Below are 22426 nucleotides of genomic sequence, written 5' to 3'. Positions count from 1 at the left end.
ATGGGTGATGGATTAAATGCTGATTTTACCAATTCTGATCAATAATTCTAGAAGTAAATGGATACTCTGTTAATAAAGTCAATAAATACGGGCTAATGTAGTAAAGAAATTAAAACCAATTTTATAAAAAAGGCTATTTTTAATCATACCTCTCGATTAATAAAATGATTAGCTCACCAAATATTATAACTTACATACATACATACATAATTGCCTAATAAAATTAATTTAATGGATTAAATACTTACCTAAATTTAAAACCCTTTTACCTTACGAATCATTATTTCATTCGTTACTTCAAAATCATAATTCAAAATCTTAAAAATCCTTCAAACTCACAAATATTTAAAACGGGTACCTTCAGCAACCCTAAAAATCAGAAACTCAAATTCATATTTTCATCCGGGTTCATGCTCAGTTCTCCGATGAGTGAATTCTGTTCAGCTGACATGGTGCTTCTAAGGCTCGCCACACAGGTCTTGCTCCTCCTCAGAGGAGGTCGACCTCTGATCCTGCCTTCGTACTTGTGCCTCTTGTGGTTCACTGGACTCTCTGTATCGGAGAGCTCGTCGCACTTGCGCTTTCCTGATGATGAAGAGGAGTTGAAGGAGAAGGAGCGGTGAGGCGTTGTTGTGGCTGAAAGAGAGGTAGTTTTAAATTAATATTTAAAGCTAAACTATAGTATACAATGTCATAGTCATATTGTTAGGTCACTTCATATACCTAATGCTCGATAGTTTCATGAAAGTGTCGTGCTTCATGGCACCCGAATTTTGAGGCATTTTATTTACATATGTTTCATATAATTAATTATTGAGCATTACATGAAGTAAAACGGTACTGCTTAAACGATTTTGAAATTGTTCCAACATTTTCAACTCAGAAAAGGAAATTATTCATGGCGCTATACATAGCGCAAGTCTCATAAAACATCAATCAAATGAAAACTGGCAGATTAATAAAACAGTAACAGGACGATTAATAAATCTAAATACTTAAACGGGTGACAAAATTACATGATTAAAACGTCGTCATCAATCTCAAAGTCGAGCAACAAAAAAATCTAAGCAACAATTTCCGAAGTGCGAGAGCGGAAAGTAATAAATTTGAAAGAAAAAAAGATTTTAAGAACGCAAGAAAAAAAATGATAGACCACCGTCTCCCAGTATGATTGAAGCGAGCTTCTCATGAATAGAAAAATGCAATATTGCCTGCCACTTGACACGGAACGGAATTACCCGCCGTTGCAAAATTTACGATTTGAATTCCATCCGGCATTTTTTTGCGCCCCAGAAATATCTTTGTGACGTTCCTATAAAGTTTTTGGACGATATCCAGTCGTTGGAAGGTGGTAATAAAAGTTTGGTTGGAAGGAACATTTTTCAGCATTTCTGTATCCGAAACAGATGGAACGATATTGCTTGAACATGGATTTTATTCTGTACATCTAGATTCTAGTTAAGTGGGACAGATGTACGATCCAAGAAGTTCTTTTATTTATGAAGCAATATCTCCTTTCTGGTTGGCATCCTCGAAAAAGTGTTCTGAAACTTCATATCGGACAAAAATAGCCACAACCGAGTCGAAAACCTGTTTTCGTTGAAGTTGATTAAAAAAGGGAAAAATAAACTTTTTCAATTTAACTGTACTACGTTACACTTACTCATTGCAATTCAAAAAAACCTTAGTCTAAATTTGCATTAGTTTAGTATCATATAGCTATGACGAAAAGAATCACCAAAATAATTTAAATAGATAAACTATAATTTCAACTAGAAAACTATGAATATAATCGTTTCCTATCGAATTGACCGTGAATACCTGCAGATTACTCATGCAAGTTCTGCGATGTATGTAACTGTGTATGTAGTGTCTACTCGTGTAGCTAAACCAACACCATGTTTGGTTTACATGCTTCAATTAGCAACACGAGACACCACATCATATCGATTATGATAATATTCCGATATTATTTCATGACTCCCACTATTCACATTTGATCATGTTAGTAAAATCCTTAAAAGAAATGGCAACTCTTTTCAATTTTATCTTTTTATTTCAAAGTAATAACATTTGTGTTTCTAAAGTGAACGAAATTTTACATATCGTCATGTTACCATTTGATTCTCAACCTAATAAACATATAGAAATAAAACTCATTTTGTTTTATTCCAACAATATTAAAACTCCTAAGAATTCGAACAGAGTTAAGTGTAGAAGAACAATTTTGATTGCTCGACATTTTATTTACAAAAAGACAGGCTTATCCGAATAAAATGCAAAAAGTCGAGGAATTTCAGCAGTAAAATGGTGAACAATTCTTTATTGTTGCTTGTCTCACAATGGCTTGTTACTTCCAAGGAAGTTTATTTCCGGATACTAATAAAGGAAATGAGCGCAATATTGTTGTTAAAGACAGAAAATACAAACGGACAGATCAACAAACAGTTTTGTGACTGATGTTGTTTAGGATAGAAAGAAAATCGTCTTGTATCGTTAATTGACTGGTACAATAACGATGAAGAAGAATAAACATGCGAGAGTTAACACTTGTGTCAATTACAAGATCATCAGAATTTAAATGTCTTCTAGAACATATTCGATAGTAATTTTGTAAGTTAGTCAGAATTCAACCTGCTTCACTGATTACAGTGTACATAAGTTAATCATTTTAGGACTACATTCTTATACGTTCAAATTAGACAACAGACAATCTACCTACCTAAGTATGTAACAAAATTATTAATTGCATCGTAAAAAACTTAAAACCACATTATTAAAATGACACACATTTACCCCTAAAGCTAACTTAACCCGATATTGTCCCGAAATTCTTCAGCACCGCATCAAGCCATTAAAACTCCCACCTTTTTCAAATGAGTTTTATTACCCATGAAATAAGGTCTATTTTCCAATAAAGGCTTGAGTTAAGAAGTTTTGATCGCAAAACATGATGAGGTTGTCAATATTTGCTCGCAATGTTTGCCGTTCGCAGCGAGGGTGAGTTAATACGTTGATTTTAGAACGTAATTATTGGAAAATTTCAAGCAATATGAAAATTGGTGGAAAATTTGATGTGGCGAATACTGGAGTACTCTTGGGTTTACTACATATCTTTGCACTGTTATTCGGATAAAGTATTAAAAATTGATGGACATGCACTTTTAATTAGACGCCTATGAATAAAGTAGTGACCTACAAGTATATGTTACCTGTACTATCAAACTATCACATAATATTCCAAGAAGAAATTCAAGCAATGTATAGGCAAGTTTCGTCTTCGTTACAAATCATAGTACAACATAACACGCGCTCACAAAAGTTACAGCGAGCAGGGAAACTGGAGACCGTAGCCACAAAAATAAACAACTAAAAGACCCCATTAATAGAAAGGAAACCAATAAACGTACTCACCGAAATTACCGCTCTGCTCACCAAAGAACACATTTTTCACAGCTCTCGCCACGCTCGACCAGATGTTTTCTTTAATCGATTCCAGATTCTTATCGATTTCAGTCGATTTCTCATCTGCCGTAACCTGACATTCCTCCACAAGCCTCTTGACACTAACTTTCTTCTTCGTTATCACAAACTTAAACTGAATTTCTGTTTCTTCTTCCGTGTTCGTTAAAACAGATGAGATACAGTTCTGCAACGTCCCAGCTATGTTCGTTGTAAATGCTGATATCGCGTTTCTGCCTACTTCTGGAGTAGCAATACACGTTCTGAATAATTCATTCGATTCTTTTGAGTACTCTAATTCGATTTGGGGACTGTCTTCTTTAAAGTTTATGGCTCGAGCGTGCATGGTTGAAGGTTCTCCGACTGACGGAGTATTTTCCTGATTGTCAGCAGTTTTTTCTCTTGTTTTCGGAGTTCTTGCCATAATCATGCCCTGATTTTCAAAACGGTTGATTAAAGCTTGGAAGCGAGGGTTTTGGCAGAATTTTGGCCTTTGTGGGCCGGGCGTTAGCATTCGCTTTGGCTTTCTCAACACTGAAAAAGAAAATACAAAAGAAACATTCGTCTTGGTTGTTCAACAGAGAAAATTCAAAACTTGGCCAATTTAGGTGGCTTTTGGGAATATGCGAAGTTTTATGTTATATCAGCTGAACATTAAAACTTAGAATAGCTTTAATAATTTCAGACATTAAAATACATAGTAATGATATTTTACATAAACTCATTTAACTTTAACAAATTGTCTGAATGTTATGAGTCTGGCTTTTCGAAAGATGTACAGATATGGCTGTAAAATACCTCTTCAACGAGACTAAGTAGGTGGATTAAATTATTTTCAGAATATTTTGGCTATTAGTTTTGGACTAAAAAACAAGATAAAAATTCATTCTTACCTCTCTTAGCTTTAACCTGCTCAAACACGGTATCATCAGCAAACTTGACCTTCTTAGTTTTCATGGATCCCTCGTTCGAGTCCTGGAAGGTGACATGTTTCTCCGTGCTGTCCTGACTAGCGATACGAATTTTGCTGCCAGTCACTATTATACTTTTCAGTTTTGGTGCATCCAGATCTGATTTCGAAGGCTGTAAAATAAGTTATTGAAAATTAATGTTTACACAGTTTTGTAGAAATCAGTTTACTCTGTAAAAAGTTCAATAGGTGCCTACTGAACTTTACTGTTCTTGCATATTGCATAAGATGAATTTATCTTTCTGCAAAATAAAACACTCATATACAATTATGTTGCCCTTGGACTACCCCAAGTCCAAAGATATTCTTTTTAGTATGACCTACATCTTATATGCCATATTTAAGTGCTAATAATTGAGATGGACTGACTTTTATTGACGAACCTTGCAAGTAGGCACTATATTATTGCACTCATATTTTATAAAAAATATATATATGACACGTACCTCAATGTTCATACTCTGAGCAGCACTCTCAGTGGTCTCAATCTCTGAGAGTGGAGAGTCAGCTCCCTGGTCAGCGAACAAGGGCCAGCCGTTACCAGCGGGATGGGTGGGGGTGCTTGTAGTTACAATCTGAGCTAGCTTGATCAGGTGAGGCAAGTGGGAGGTCGGGGTTGTCATCTCTTTTTGAGGGTCTGAAATTGATGAATGTTTAATTTAAGCACATATTAAAGATGATGATAAAAAACTGTTGCAGGTTTATAAACCGGTTTCAATCACATTTTCAATTTGAAAAGAAGTTAATGTTGGACTCACCTATATTACTCTCGATTCTCACTGGTGTAGTCTTAGTAACTGATGGCCCATCAAAGTCATCCCCTATTGTTTCCTCATACTCTTCAACAACTCTCTGCCTCATCAAAGACAACAGCTTTTTTGTATGAGGTGTAGCAGCCCTTTGCCTTTTCGATCTAGGAGTTTTTGGAACTAATTTTGGATGAGGCGTCATATTATCTTCCAATTTAATGCCTTCATCTTCGCTGTCGCTAGACTCGTAATCAACTATATATTTCTTTCTAACAATCGGAGTTATAACAGCAGTTTTACTGTTCTTATTAACAGAAATAATACCTTCATAGTTCTCACCATATTTGCTAACTTTTTCATAAAGGGAATCAAACTTTTCATCTACTTCTTTCAGTTGGGTATTGCTTGCTTCAGCTTCTTTGCCAACTAATTCAGAGATGCTTGTACATTTATCTATGTTTATGAAATCTTCCATTTTATAGAAGACTTTGTTGCACTTGTTACAATGTAAGGGGGTGTGTTCTTTAGTTAGGTGTCTGATGAAGTCTAGATTGAGTTGTTCTGGTTTGCAAAGGAACTGAAATCCTCGACAGATGGGGCAGTCGTACGTGAGACCGTGGGTTACTTTCTCGTGACGTCGGCGACAATCAGCGCAGCAGAAAACTAGTTGACACACTATACAACGTACCTGAAATTTTCATCAATGAATTATTTGTAAAAAGTATGATATTTTTATTTATTTATTAAACACTCATAATTAAATTGAAAAACAATTTGTTTTAAAACACTACAAACATTGAGTGTATTCGGCTACACGCGAATTGTGAAATAGTTCAATAAAATTAATTGTAACAAGTTGTATATTTCCAAGAATTAATTTCAATTGGTATTTAAAATAGTTGTACAGTTTTTACAAAAAAAAAAAACTATATAAAATGTACAATAAGAGCTTTATCACTGTCTAGTTTACCTACCTAACAGAAAGTGAAATCCAAAATGTTTGTGTAAACAACACCCTAAAACTTTCAAAATCACTTCCCTCTTCCCACTTCCCATTCCCGTATCGACAAATTCCCATCAGCTGCGGTAACTATTTCCTTACCGCTGTGGTAATTAGGAGCTGCATCGTCTGCATGTGTTTGCGGTTCTAATTGGCTTGTTGACCCGATTGCCAGCTACCGTCAGAATCGCTGTCACTCCTTACCGATCCCCTCGAAATACATATAGAGAGAGTTACTACCTAATTGCTCCACTAGTTGCTACCAGTTGCTACCCCGTGGTTATGAAGATATTCAGCATTTAAAGCCATCCTGTTATCAAGAAAGCTGTCACTTATGCCAGTGTGAAGAAACGGCGCAAAAGTATTGAGTTTTTTTTTCACCCAGAATTGATAATCGCAAAATTTCGCAAGGCTCATTTTTTAAATATATTTTTATCCGCGGAAAAGATGAGGTTCAAAATTTAATTGGTAGCAAACTAATGGTATCTGGTATCAATTAATTAGCAACTCTATGTATCGGTGAGAAGTGACAGCGATTCTGACGTTACCGATTGCCAGCTCGCTAGTAATGCCATCATCAGCTGATACTAGATCTGCGTACTGATTGCTATTATGATCTTATGATCTTCAGTTGTTGATGGGTTAGGATTGTGCTTGATAGTCTATTGATTTATGGGGCTAGCATTCTGACAGTAGGCCTAATGGGTTCAGTTATTAAGATTGTTAACTTGTTTGCTGGTTTTAGTTCTTAGTACAAATAAGAAAAGTAATGAGTCGAAGTTTAACTAAGTATATATTTTAAACAGCAAAGAATACACCTACTATTTATTTTATCATGGTGCGACTTCTGTGGATTTATCCATAACTTAGCGCAGATTCATCATTGAACACACTAGACCAAAAATCCAAACCAAAGCAAACTTCAAAATATCGAAAACACAACCGAAAAACAGTCTCCCTGACTCCTAACACAATTCGCGATCACAAGGCTCGCCCTAACTTGGATCCAACTAAGGACATTCGAAGTCCGAGTACATTCGCGCACATAACTCTGAACTCGGTACAGGCTTAGCAAAAAGCGAAAGCGTGTTCTCCCCAACCGTATTACCAGCCAAATGTGTAACCAAGGCTACGGTTGATGGAAGGACGTATGTGCTAGGAAATCGTGATCTAATTTAGACCCTAATTTGTGGGGTGTAGGTTGGATTTTGATTGTGTTTGCTTTGTAGCAGTTGATTAGTTTTTGTTGGTTTGAGTGTTAAGTTGTTGTTGATTCGTTAGGTGAAATTAATGATGTTTTTTAATTAATTATTTTTCAATTATGGAAGTGTCTGTGTTAACACCAGAATCATATCATAATAAAAATGCGATTGAAATCAATTAACATAGGTATATTTTTGGTTAACCTTTTCCAGTAAAAATACTAATATGATAGGTAGAAAATAATAAATTATCTTTAATTTCACTTCACCCTTATGAAAAATATTTTCATATCCATAGGTAAACGCTGAAAATTACGTACCCCATTTAACACTTATACACCTTAACTACTTCCACACATCAAAATTACAACATACCTAACCTAAATAACGTAAGCGACATACTCCTAATACCTTCATATTTGCTGCCACAGCCTACACATAAGCCCCTAATATTTTGACACGTCGTGTCACGAGGTGTCACGATGTGTCCCGAAGTGTCCCGACGGGGATCAGCCAGGTAATCATATTGGGAATATGTGTCCTCACTCGTATAGTGCGTAGAGGGTTAAATACAATATGCTGGATGTTGAATTTTGATGTATGTATGTTGTATTTGAGCTTGTATTAGTAGTGTATTCGTGTAAGTGTGATGTAAGATCTAAGGATAGAATCTAAGGTTGTATTGTTTTGTTATGTAGTGGGAAACCCATGTATTAAATAGTAATCAGCATTCTAGGATTTAGGCCATTGACATTGACAGTACGAGGTCAATATTTATATCAAGGAACCGTTGCGTATGGGTACAAGTTTTATCTTCATTTTGACCTTATAACGAAACCCTAATTGACTAAATTATTACAAATGGTTAATTTTGGCAAAATACACTATACATATATACATATATGTATGTACTATAGCAAAAAACTATTTTGTGTCAAAAAAAGAATTAGCTCAATCAGTTATCTCTCATAAAAAACTGAACCATTTTCCATCAAACATTCATTCACGTTTAGGTTTCCTACACTAAAACATTTCCTTAATATATTTTTCATAGCAAAGCGTACCTCCCATCAGGATGGAGTAGATTAATAACTAAACAGTGATGTCCATCGATCCCGGATCCCGGTCCCGGATGGGATTGTTCCCACGGGATCGCTCCAGTGAGCGGCTATACAGATGCAATTAAGATTAACTTTGAACGAGTATTTTTCATTTTACAACGTAAAATGGTGTAAGTATTGGAAACTGATGGCTATTTATTTGTGTCGTTTTGTTACCGATGGCTTTTAATCTAAGTTTTTATCTTATTATATTTTTTTAAACCCTTCGACAAATATTTGCACTTATAAACACCTGTTAAAAATGTACCTAAGACGACCAACTGACCGTATTTCTTACACTAACTGACAACATTTATTATTTACAACATGAATGTTTCTTACTGTTGCGAACTTGGCTGGAGGAATTAATCGCAAAAAACTAAACATACATGGATAACATAAGCATCACATTATTCGCAGTTACTTTTACAACAGTGTATTATTTTAACTGAGAGTCGAAAATGGTTATATTCATTTTCATCTTAAACACTCATCGCCAACATCATGTACTTAAAGATAAAAGAAACTTAAAAATTACTCACCTCAACAGACGGTTTCATTGTTGTTCCATTTTACATTAAACATCCAGTAATAACATTTAAATACAAGTAAAAATTTACCACATTAATTTAATCCACCGCACTTCGTAATCAATCAAATAGATATTCTTTCCTTCTGCGTTTGTAACTGCCAATACGGGTTTTAGTGATAAAACATTTTTGTGAAGTACCCACATAATATTTTATTTTCGAACACTTTCTCGGATACGCGTACCAGAGGTATAGATTAGATAGATTTCTGAAATTGTAGAATTAAATAAATTATTAGTAGTGTTGGTTTTGTTAAGTTTATGTATGATGTTAATTTAATATATGATTTATCAATATTAAAGGTGATTATAGTACTATATGAAAATCTTCGCATAAAACAAATGAAAAATATTCAGAAAAAAAAACTCAATATTAAATTCTTGACCGTTATTTGAAGCTTACTAGTTTGAGATAGGCACCTACGTGTTTTCCGCTTTTATCTCCGTCCTTTTCTACCCCATATCTTGCATCTCTCTCGCACATCGACCAGTTTCACTCCCCACCAGGCAGGAGGCGACGAGTGTTCTCGGCGGCCACAGTTCGTCATTGGCGTCTTGTTTTCCGCCCGAGAAGGTTGGTCTAACCAACCGCTGTAGTATTTCGTTGAAAAATAAACTCAGTGCTCTCGCAGAACACAGGTGAGTTTATAATATTTTATACAATTTGTTAACGGTTTTACCGTTCGATATTCGATTTTGCGAAATCAAGTGTTAATATTTTGTACATCTACCCCTTTTTTGTCACGAGTTTCTTCCGTGTACTTTTTTTTTTTCAGTAATTTGTTTTCAGAATGAGTGACTTATAAAGCAAATACAGATGCGGTAAATAATAAAGCTACCACAGCCCGTGCACGTGACTATGGAAAAGAAAGCAAGCCCGAAGTTCCTAAGGCACCTGTGGCCCTAGTTCAATCCTGCAAGGCGTTTCAACGGTTTGACAAAAAAGAATGGTGTGAGGTGCGGTCCAACCAGCATCTCCTTAGTTCGGACTGATCACTACCGCACTTGAAGAGGGCTGATGGTGTCAAGAAAGCTTTTCGGCCTTGAAAGACTTGGTACGCCCCTCGGACTACCAGTAAGTCTGTTAGCCACCCCCCATGGGGGTCGGCTCATTATCACGGCGTGTGATGGTTTTCGGCCTTGAAAGACTTGGTACGCTCCCTTCGGACTGCCAGTAAGTCTGTTAGCCACCCCCCGTAGGGGTCGGCTCATTATCTCGGCGTGTGATGCTTTTCGGCCTTGAAAGACTTGGTACGCTCCCCTCGGACTGCCAGTAAGTCTGTTAGCCACCCCCGTAGGGGTCGGCTCATTATCTCGGCGTGTGATGCTTTTCGGCCTTGAAAGACTTGGTACGCTCCGCCTAGGACTGCCAGTAAGTATGTTAGCCACCCCCCGCAGGGGTTGGCTCATTTTCACGGACCCGCGCAGGGTACCAATCTTGCATGTTGCGAGACGCAGCATCATTACAAAGTGGGGACCAGTAAGTATACTAGCCACCCCCCACAGGGGTCGTTTCATTATCACGGACCCGCGCAGGGTACCGATCTTGCATTTTGCGAGTCGCAGCATCATTACAAAGCCGGGACCAGTAAGTATACTAGCCACCCCCCGCAGGGGTCGGCTCATTATCACGGACCCTCGCAGGGTACCAATCATGCATGTTGCGGGTCGTACCATCATTGCAATCTACCCTCGCAGGGTGGCTATTTGGATCGACTTTCGAAGAGTCGCCATTATAACCTTCCCTCGAAGGGAAATGGTAATCACACTCACGCTGAATGGCGTGTGACGCAAAACTCTAAAGGCTCCCTTGGGACATCACGAGTAAATTACAATAGGAACCAAGTCCAACAGACGAAACAAAACGTCCAGGACCGCAGGCGGACTTTGATGCGTCCAACAAGGCACGTAAGTTATGACTTTCGAGGCGGGTTGCCTAACATTATATCAAGACCAATGGAAAGAAATGGGAGCTCCGCCTTTCTTGTCAAAAATAATAACTGGGTATCGGATACCATTGGCCAAAAGCCACCTTTGATAGATAATGCCAGATTTGACCAGAGAGTCCAAAGAGATGGATGTCGTCATATCCCAAATGATAAAACAAAAAGTTCTATTGATAGCTGCAAATTCTGCCAGCTTTCTTTCCAATATGTTTTTTGTGCCCGAAAGGCGACGGAAAGAACCGTCCAATACTCAATCTCAAGGTTCTCAACAAGTTCATAATTACGGAACCCTTCAGTTTAATCAATGTTTTTTCGGGTGCTAGAGTTTCTTCAGAAAGACGAAAGGCTGTGCAAGTGGATCTCGCCCAGGCTTACTTCTACCTTCCGTTAGCCGAAGGTCACAGACATGTTCTTCGACTAGTATACAGAAGAAGACTGCTTCAGATTACGTGCCTACCATTTGGCTTAAGCACGGCACCCAAGACCTTCGCCACAGTGGCCAATTGGGTGGCTCAAACTTTGAAAACTCAAGGGTTACTTATAATTGTGTATCTCGATTTTCTGGTGGCTCACCAAGATATATTCGCCTACTTTGGGATCATTTGCACCACGTTTTGGATGGCAAGTGAATAAATCGCAAGCATTATCAACAAGATAATGACAAAACGCACTACGTGACAAACAGCACGACAAACTTAGAAGACCTGCATAGCTTGAGAGGACTTTTAAACTTCGCAAGTTTTTGTTGTCCCATACGGCAGACTGCATTACCGGGCTCTCCTCATTTTCCTCAATGCAGTGTTGAACAGCAATCTATACCTACCCTATTCATGGAACCGTGAGCCAAACGGTGAACAAACCATAAAAAGGGTTCTTATAAGTCACGATTGAAGTAATGATCATATTTTATAAAAATAACTACGAAAGTAATATACTGACAACATTAGAAATTATATTTTAGAACGATGTCTGTGGAACTTATGCAATCTTTTCAAACTTATTTGAAATCAAATATAATAAATGCCGTAAATTGTTTTCTTAATTTTAATTAAATATGTAGTAAATCGTTTACATGTAAAAGGAACCTAGAAGTCTTGACTGTCATACATAGAACCCTACTTAATTGAAGACCACAGATACTAAGAACATTTTACATAAAAGTGTGACGTTTTTTTTTCATCGGTCGGGTTATACCCACCATTTTGAAAAGTGTCATTCTTTGGTTACATTGTGGGCTCACGGCTCGGTGAATGGAGTATAGCAATGTTGAACCTACCAGCAGATGCCTTAGCAGATCTAAAGTGGTGGCTGGTCAGCTGCCACCAAACCTGGATGGCTATGTGTATGTTGTGTATGTTGGATATTCATACGCCACTTCCCTGTCACCTTATAACCACGGACGCCTCCGATGTAGGATGGGGGCACAACTGAACGGAACGCCCGTAATGGGTTCATGGAACAAGAGAGAAAAAGGCTTTCACTGCGATCTGAAAGAGATGCTTGCAGTATTAACTGGATAATCACGGCGAGTTGCTAAGGAGATCAACAGCCATTTTTCAATGCAAAAATGGAACTGTAGTGTCATATCTAAGAAATCAAGGTGGCACCCGATCAAGGAGCCTACCGAACTTGACGTACAAAGTATTCAGTTATCTCAAGCTGTATCAAATCTATCACGTCGTGAATCATATACCAGCCCTATTCAACAGTCATGCAGACCATCTCTCCCGACACAAACCTCCACCGGAGGGGCATCTTGTATCAGCAGTGGACCTATTTGCCTCGAAGCGAGCCCAGGGATACATAGTTGTGTACTACGTGCCCCTAGATCTGAAGGACCCGAAAGCGGGGTTCCACGATGCCCTTTTTCTCAAGTTTGGACTTACCCGCTAGCATGGGTATTACCGCCACCTTACCTTATACCGTAGGTCCTCAGTCATCTCAATTCAGGAACGGGAGTTAATCTCATAGTAGTTCCTTCGGTGGCACCAGGTATTTTGGCGAGCAGATTTGAAGTCCCGATCATTAGCAGTACCCTGCACACTGATGAACCTCGGGCAAGAAACCTATAGACACAGCAACGGGGATACCCCCTACCAAGGTCAAGGAGATGGGGAGGGGGGGGGAGGGACAAGGAGTCTCTCCGACTGAAGTCTTCTTCAATCCACACGCAAGACTTATCAATCAGCTTGGAGTCGATGGTTAAATTGGGGCGAAAAGTATGAAATTGGATCCTATGAATCCTTGAATCCCTATTTAGACCTATACTTACCCAATTTTTTTTGCGGACTTACACATAGTAAATAAACTAGCATACAATACTATTTTATTACACAAGTCAGTTATAGCTACACTATGCAATGCAGAAACCACTGGAGAGCTAGGTTCACACGTTCTAGTCGGACACATTTTAAAATCAATAGCGCTGAGCAAACCTGTTCCCCGGGAAGCCGTGCATCTGGAATATTGACCAATTGGTAACCTACTTAAGTGCAGTAAACGTAGACAAGAATAATCCTTTTGCAACTTCCAGGCACACTGCTGCTCTTTCTTTTGCTAGCTTGTTTCGGAAAGGCGAGTCCATGATCTTTCCTTGCTTGCAATAGACCCAGAACATTTCAAAAACAACAAAGATAATTTAATCTTATGGCCAGTCTTTGGCTCTAAGACCGACAGTTCTAGTCATAGGCAGTCGGGTTGTTGTTTGATGGATAATCAGGAAAATATAAATCTAAGTCCAGTGTATTGGGTCAGAAAGACTAAAGCCTTGTTAGAAGATAGACGGACATCGGCTAATTCCTTAAATTTATTTATATCCGTTAGAGGCCAACCAAAGGCAGGCACCCGAACGATGATTGCGGGTGGATTAAGACATTGTTAAAAGAGGCAGGAATAACTACAACCCCAAGAAGCTTCCACTCGGCGGTAGCGTCAAAATATGTGTTGACAATATACCTTTGGACGATATATTAGCCAAGGGTAATTGGCGATCAGGCAATACATTTGCCCATTTTTACAGAAGAGAAAGATACCCACTAAATAGAAGTAGCAAGTTATCTCGATTATTTAATTAATCCAGCTGATTAATGTCTATATTTTTGTTACTATTGTTATTAAGAAGTATCGCAATATTTTTGTTAATTACTATTAGAAAATGAAATCAATTTTGCTTTTGTTCTTGCATCTCTCTTTTAATTTTTATTACTCATCCTCCGAGCCCCTTTCCCAACTATGTTGGGGTCGGCTTCCAGTCTAACAGGATGTAGCTGAGTACCAGTACCAGTACCTAACTTTTATTACATTAGTATTCCAGGACGCAATACACATACTTACATGTGATTACTCGTGTACCTAAGTACCTATTTACATACACAATTTCATTGTGCTTTTGCTCACATTGGCGTCCACTTCCACCAGGCGATAACAAACACGTCTCAAACTAGTAAGCTTCAAATAACGGTCAAGAATTTAATAGCAGCGTTTTACCTGAAATAAAACGCATATTAAATACTTACCTTATTTGAAGCTTACATTTTAATTTCTGCCTGGTGTTTTCGACTCAATGACGAACTGTGGCCGCCGAGAACACTCGTCGCCTCCTGCCTGGTGGGGAGTGAAACTGGTCGATGTGCGAGAGAGATGCAAGATATGGGGTAGAAAAGGACGGAGATAAAAGCGGAAAACACGTAGGTGCCTATCTCAAACTAGTAAGCTTCAAATAAGGTAAGTATTTAATATGCGTTTTATTTCAGGTAAAACGCTGCTATTAACAATCAAACGCTAATAAATCGGTGTTAAACAAAAAGTTGGACACTGATTCTGTCGGGCGTCCAGTAGCGAGTAGCTGTTGTCACCAGCCGTCAGTCATATCTGTGAATCCAATTTATTGGCTCGCTCGACCGACTAAAAATACTTCGGACCCTAACTTAATAGGCGTTTTACACTCAAATGTGAGGCTCGGTAGGTTTTTTGTTTTTCAATGATGATGACGCCTAGTTTTACCATGGCTGTTTTCAATATCATGACTATCTTTTCATTTGCTCACTAAGGATAGAATGTTGACATTAGCCCCGTACAAGTAATGTCATATTTCTAGTATAGAATATTGAGAAAGGTTGTTGGTCGGATTTCGTTGGAAAATATTGCGAGGGTCAGACTTAGCTCAGGATTAAATGACTATAGGTAAGGCCTGGTTACACTGGTAAGGATAAAGTGTCAGTTAGTTACCTGATAGTTAAAGCTATCTGTCAGATAAAAGCTGCTTATAATTTCTGACAGATATTGGTATCCGTAAAAACTAAAGTTATACTTTATCTGTCAGATAAGTTTCTGATAGCCTATTACAGACTCCAGCAGTAACCAGTGAAACTTGACGTAAACCCCGTGTTGCGTTAGCAACGCAATAAATAAATATTTACCTAATTATATATTTTCATCTTAAAAAAACTAAAATAAAAGAACATATCATAACATAGCTTTAAACAAACCCTATTTAAGGCATAAGTTTTTCTATTAAAGGCCTACACTGGAACAGAGCTAGAGTGAAACGGAGCGGTTTCCTGGGCTCACACAAAGCGGCAGGAAATTGCGCTGTGTTCACTCCGAGGCCCACAGCATACTCCGAACATAAATATCGTGTACTGTATTAAATATACTAGCTTGAGAACCGCGGTTTTTCCTGAACTTAACCAACTAACTACGTTACTAACAATTATTTACTTATTAAAATAATATGGCCTAATACAGAAACGCCAGTTCCAGTTTGAAGGACAATTTAAGCAATATTTTTATCTATTACTTATTATTTAAAGAAAAAAGGTACTTACTTATATTTAAACTTATATTTTGAGTATTTCATGGAAAAAGTAAAAAATATCGTGTTTGAAACCTCGATGGAGGCGTACTTTGAATCTAAAATAAATGTCTATTTGTACATACATAAAAACTCACCGCACGTATTGTGGTATTCATTAATTAACCGAATCTATTTTCTTGCATCGTACGAGAAGACTTGAAGTGTAGCTTACCTGTAACAAATAAATATAGTCATATTAACGCCAACACATTAATCTTTAGGTATACAAATAAATGCATCGTAAATGATTTTGCATCAGAATAACCTTAACTAGGATCATTTTATCTACCGCACACGTTATTCCACGCGCCATAAATATTATTATTATCACCCCAACCCACATGTTGTTCTTCCATTTCTTTGCAACAACAAAAGTACACAGTGTGTTCTAAAAGTACACAGCTAAACACACACTGTGTATAAAAGTACACAAAGAGAGAACCTTTATAAGCCGGCATTTGAAACCACCTGTCGGCCACCTGTTGGCTAGCTCATTTAAAATTTCGCAGCTAAGACAAAGTTTACGCTTCAAGTATTTATGCTTTTACTTATCAAAGGCTAGGATTATCCAGTTTATTGTATGGAAACTAGGTGGCCTTTCAACAGGTTGTGTTGCTTATACATATATACATACATAGTTATAGCTTGTTAGACTAGATTTTAACAACGATACTTTCCAAGTATGTCGCTTCGATTTCAGGTCAGAAAAGTGCCAGTCTAAGTACATGTACTTTTTAAGTATGTACCTCTCTGTATATCTTGGAAAAGAAACTTGATCTGCTTAGCCTTTTCTCTTGATTTTTGGAGACTTTTGGGATCGTACAAGAGCTTAACTAGTCGTACCAGTGTAATACAAATGTGAAAAAAATGAAGATAGTCGCAATTCGACCCTTTGGTTGAATTACTCCGCAATCTTGTTACTTTTATAAAGATTTTTTTAAATCTGGGCATGCATAATAAACTGCATACTTGCACTGACTGTCGGTAGCACGGACGGATGGACACACAGACGGACAGAATAACGGGGAAGCACTAATTGGTTCACTTTGTCGCCCAGGGCGTCGCGGACGAGTCAATTCGGTTTTTTTGCTGTCTTTTATTCAATTTGCTATAGTTCTCTTCTCATGTTTTTTGCATTTCTCGGCATGAATTTTAAATTGCGAATTTTCAAGATTTTTTTGTCTCTTATATTTATTTATTAAACGTGGAAATAACAGGGGAGGTAACGTCACAAACTACGTGACATTGCTGCACGCGAAATGTACAGAATTTTACTTTAACCAACTTCAAAAGTCGTTTCATAAGTCATGTGTAACTTAACATAATATACGTACATATATCATCGTTAAGTAGGTCCAATTAAACATAAAATTCTGTTTGGAACGTAAGTAAAACCGCGTGGTTTCGTGTGCCTTGGGTAAGTCAATTAGAACACCCTAATTTTGAGTAACGCTGCGGCTATGGGACGGGCGGGAGCGGGTAGCGGAATGACCTAATTTGAAAGGATCTTTGTCTGTGAGAAACATAGGAGCTATATAACCTGACTATGATGTATGCCTTATTAGAGCATTTTACCTATTGGAGATGCCATTGCAGTGTAATTCCCTCAATCGAAGGTACGAGAAGACCCCATGCTCGTATGGGTACGAGTTTGAGTGTATGCTTGTAAATTTTGTTGTGTGGGTGTGTAATGATGTGATCGAATGCATGAGCGAGCTATCACTATATTTATTGCGTTGCCTCCTGCTTGCCGAGATAAGTAGTATCTTCTAAACAAATAGACGATAGACGATATTTTAATCTGGTTGTGGAACATAGTTCCTCTGGAACACGGAGTTATGGGCGAAATCTAGTGCATAATTGCTCTAGATTCTCCGTCATCTTAGTCTTCAGGATAACTAGCAGATTTTTGTCACTAAACCCTCACCCTAAACGTGTTAGCTTATTCTTTTAGTGAAAAGTACTTCATCACGCGTCTAATTACTCGGTACATTTTAACGTATGTTAAGTAACTGCCGCCCAGCTGACGAGCACAATTTTTAATGGAGCGGTAATGATATTGTGGAAGTTTTTGATGAGAATTTACGCGTGTTTTTCTTTTGTATTTTCACTATACAATGTAAAACAAGGTCCTACGCCGAGTCTGTCTGTTTGTTCGCGATAGACCCAAAAAGTACTGAAAGGATTTTCATGTGGTTTTCATCAATAACTAGATTTATTTATGAGGAAAAGTTTTAGTATATAATTTGTACACCAGAAGGAGCCGGTCAAGTAGCTAGTAACAATAAAGCAATAGGCACATACATATTGTTAGTGGAATAAAATACTGGTGGATAATTTGGTTTTGGGTTAAAACTAATTTGTTCGAGCACTAATCCAAAAACAAAAATACCTATTTTCAAGTACTTCAGAACAAAACCACAAAAATAGAAACAAACAACCAACCACATCGCGACAAAATCTATTAAACCTCATTATAGTGACGTCACAGAATTATGACATACGGCTACCCGCGTCAAGTTGACGTGCCGCCATGACAGGCCCAGTATCGACGGTCAGACGTCGTCAGACCGTCTGAAACAAAAGGTCTGATGTGGGATGATTGTGGGCTGTGACAAGCCCTGTTTATTTTCAATGAGGATTATGTTGCTAGGACCCAAGGGATTGTTGAAATTTGGAGTGAATGGAAATGCTATTGATGTGGTGTTTGAGGTGTGATGATAGGTTTTGGAGTAGACGTATTTTTTTGGGCTAGAATGATTTGTGTGCATCTGAAAACATATTCATAACAGTGTATGTAATAAGAATGAATTTTTTTTTCAGTTTAAAGTTTTTCAATCGCAGCAATATGTAAGTGTGACGGAGATGCTGTTTGACCTGTCTTTTATGTGGAGTCATTTCAGTAAGTGTTTCCACATGTTATTTTATTTATTTCAGTAAATAGGCAAGATAGAATTTATTCTTATATGTAGTTTACAGCTGTCAGTTTTCAGTGGTAATAACATTTTTTGTTTTGATTGGCAGCAAATGTCAACTGCACTGAGTATGATCAGGCTATATTGTCGTTGTTCATCATCTAATTATGTCACTTTAATTTGACTGCAAGAATCTTCATTATCTCCATTACCGACCAGTAATCAGTCGTATCTCCATTGATTACATCAGCGTAACAATTGTCCACAATTAATTGTGCAGTTCAATTAATGCTATCTGCCATCTTGTCGTTTAATTGTAGTTGATAGCTTGAAAGGAGTGTTATTAGTAAACATGATATCTGATCTAACATGTCTTTGATTTGACGTTGTTTTATAATAATATGTTGTTCTTGAATGGACAAACGTATTATATTTTTCCAATATTTTTTTCACTTCAAAGCTTTTTTCAAGTTATAACGGGAATGGGCTGCGGGTTGTTCGAAAGAGATACCGCGGCCCCGGTACATAAAAGGCCTATGACGGAACACGACGGTTTTTAGTCAGTAAGAGTCTGACACTCCCTCACCGCTGCTAACCCACAGCGGGAGGGGTCATTTGAAGATTTTTGACGCCGTTAAAAAAAAAAAAAGTTATAACGGGAATTGGTCTGAGTTTTTGAAGTTCTTTTTAAAGATTGTAACGATTGTGAAATATTGAAACCAATAATTTATGCTTACAGGAACTGTGGAACCTGAACAAAATTCAGCAATGGTTTCAGCATTTAATACGTGACTTAAAGATTTACGTTTTACTCATTTCACTTATTAATTTCTTAACAAAGCACAAAGAAAATTACCAGCAACAATACTTAAAATTCAGGCTACATATTTCAGTGGCATAATACCTCGGAAGTGGCCGATACCCTTGCGAAACTAAGCCGTGACCCTGTATGATATATATTAAGACCCTCATCTATTTAGGAAATGGTAGGGCCCATTCCTTACCTCAGAGTTGGAGTATGGATGGGGTGTATAGCGCAGGGAAGGACATCTTGGAAGTAAAGTTGATCAAGGGCAAATGTTAAACTTTGATAGTCGAGCCACCAATTTTTCTTCTGTACCTACTAATAATTATATGCTTATATGTTAATTTAAATACGCTAATCTCAGTAACTGCTGTTGTCAGATAGCTCGTCTATCGAGACTGTAGGTTAGGCTTGAAGTAGTTCCGATGCGGGTTTTTGGTTCAAGAAGATTAAATATGATTCGACTAACTTATCACACATGAACAAACAACATAGCTACGTATCTAAAATATACGACGACTAATACTTATCTTTAAAAAAACAGTCAACTAATTTAATAGATATTCTCATTCATACTCCAAGGTGTGATCGTAATTTCCATAACAAAGCCTGCCCGGCCAAGAGGAGAGGTCGCTAATTACACTATATTTCTTTCACACGGCTGACATGACAATTTCGCAGGCCTAATTTAAATATACCACAATGCGTGCCTAAAGTCTCACTTAGAGATTTACTTATTTTGTTTTGTGAGTATTTTTAATTATAAGATTCTGCTAAGATTCTTTTTTCAATGCAAATATTTATTCAATAATAAACTAAATACATAAGTTATTTTTCCCGCAACTTAAAACTTTATTTCGATCATTTTCATATTTATAATAACCCAATTGAGTCTCTGGTGATGATATCCGAACGACAATACCGCAGCGCCCATTGGTTCGTATCGAGTGTTCTAGAAGATACTCGCATCAAGCTAGCGTATTGCGTCTGGCCACCGCCAAGGACGGACATAGTACTTCTCCCGCCGCCATTCGCATTGTGTCGAATACACACCGCTCCGCGTCATTATTTCCCTATATGTGATTTCCTGAAGATTCTCGTGTAATAATTGAACCTGCTGCTAGAAGACATTGCGGACTTATAGTGCAGTGCTGATTTCACGAGTTTTAACCAGTCCATCGGTGGATGAACCTAGATTTAGCTCGCCGGCCGGCAGTCCTTACCGCGACCACGCGCCCTGGAACGAGGCATCTTCACATCTCGCTGGTTCTAAGTGAGGTCCATGGATTCACAAGGTACGTGGGCTTTATTGCTGCAAATAGTTGTAGTGGGTATTGGTGTCAAAAGGAATATCATCAGCAGGGATTTAATTGAAATACGATTTGGGTTTCACCGCCATATTGTTTTTCCCGCATTCGATTTTCAAGATTTGAAATCACCGCTCCCGCATCCCGCATTTCTCTTTTCTTTCTTCATTCTACCTTTTAAATTCTTCCCAACTAAATTAATTTAATTTTATTATTTTTCCCTGATGAGGCTATTTACACGCCGCACCAGATTCTCAAAAACTGCAAAATCTTAAATGTTGATACTTATATGAACCATAGGTATGCTTGTATTAATAATTTTGGTCATGCATTTAGAATTGTAACCCTACACCCTACATAAAGAATATTTTTGCAAAATTATGTATATCCAAAATCCTGAAAGTTCATCACTGTATAACTTCGGACCTAAGCCTGCTGGGGTACCAGGTTATTTTTAAATCAAAATAAATAAAAATATTGATTGTTGATTGATTGATAAAAATTTTACTATAGTAAGTTCAACTCAGTCGTGCGCGCGGCCCTATGTGTGGGTAACCCTTGTACATATACAGTGACTTTGTGTGCGTGACAAGAGGTACAGTCGGGTACAATACAGTAATGTTTATTTATTTATAATGATTATGAATCGCTACTTGAAAAATCAAATGATGAATTTTCGGATTCGCTACTCTCCAAGGTGAATTATAAATTCTGACTCCATGTCAAAATGTCTATAGTAATCTTCTTTTTTCTTTTATATATGTCGACAAGTATTACCCCACATCCCTTCATCAATTTGACTTAAACGTTCATTTATGAGTTTCATTATTTTCGTCTTATTTTGGTCGACATTATGCAAAGCAATATAATTTTTTTAAATTCCCCACACATTTTGTTTACATTATTATACTAGATTATACCTCTTTTTGTATTCTTAGTCCACACTTTTATTTATTGTGCGCGTACCCCGAGCTAGAAAATATGTAAGAAGTATTTAATTCATCTTTTAGATATTTCACCTTATTTATTTCTTAGATAATGTCAAAGTCAATTTGAAAAGACGTATGAGAAAATTATATTTAATTTAATAAGAAGCTTTGAATGTTGTTTCATTTTTTGAAACGCTTTACCTGACTCCTTAATAATTTCTCCGTGAATAACTAGTATTTTCGTAAACGACTGTACCCATAACAAAAAGCGATAAGAACACGTCATGCTCGGACGACGTCACTGTCACACGAATGAAAGTTGTATATTTACAAGCCGACGCACACATAGGGCCGCGCGCAAATCTGAGTTGAACTATCTATAAATAAAATTACTGATTGAACAAGACGAACACAAAAAAATATAAAGTACAAAAACAGTTCAGCAGCCTGATGATGGTTTTCACCTGGATTTAGCAGGAGATGCGGCAGTCAATCAGTTTGAAGTAGGTAATTAAAGTGTTACCATGGTATCAGGAAAAGTCATAAGACGATTTCCTACCTACTTGCCAAAATAACAGAGATTTCAGCAGCCAATAA

At 37.5% G+C, this 22426-nt stretch overlaps 2 protein-coding genes across 2 annotated transcripts in view; both read right to left on the bottom strand.

Moving 5' to 3' along the window:
* Positions 1-22426, bottom strand: part of LOC110380993 (dopamine D2-like receptor) — a 214457-nt gene that overhangs the window by 14787 nt on the left and 177244 nt on the right. The window lies entirely within an intron of this gene.
* On the bottom strand, positions 362-9183 carry LOC110380989 (uncharacterized). The gene is made up of 6 exons (XM_021341161.3): positions 9026-9183; positions 5191-5869; positions 4879-5069; positions 4356-4545; positions 3415-3996; positions 362-636 (listed from the first exon to the last, which is right to left on the bottom strand). The coding sequence occupies exons 1-6, from the start codon at positions 9041-9043 to the stop codon at positions 377-379; spliced, it is 1920 nt and encodes a 639-aa protein (XP_021196836.3). The 5' UTR covers positions 9044-9183; the 3' UTR covers positions 362-376.

The sequence above is a fragment of the Helicoverpa armigera genome, chromosome 16 (assembly GCF_030705265.1).
Source record: "Helicoverpa armigera isolate CAAS_96S chromosome 16, ASM3070526v1, whole genome shotgun sequence".
NCBI classification, from domain to species: Eukaryota; Metazoa; Arthropoda; class Insecta; order Lepidoptera; family Noctuidae; genus Helicoverpa; species Helicoverpa armigera.
This window is presented reverse-complemented; position numbering and strand designations above follow the sequence as displayed.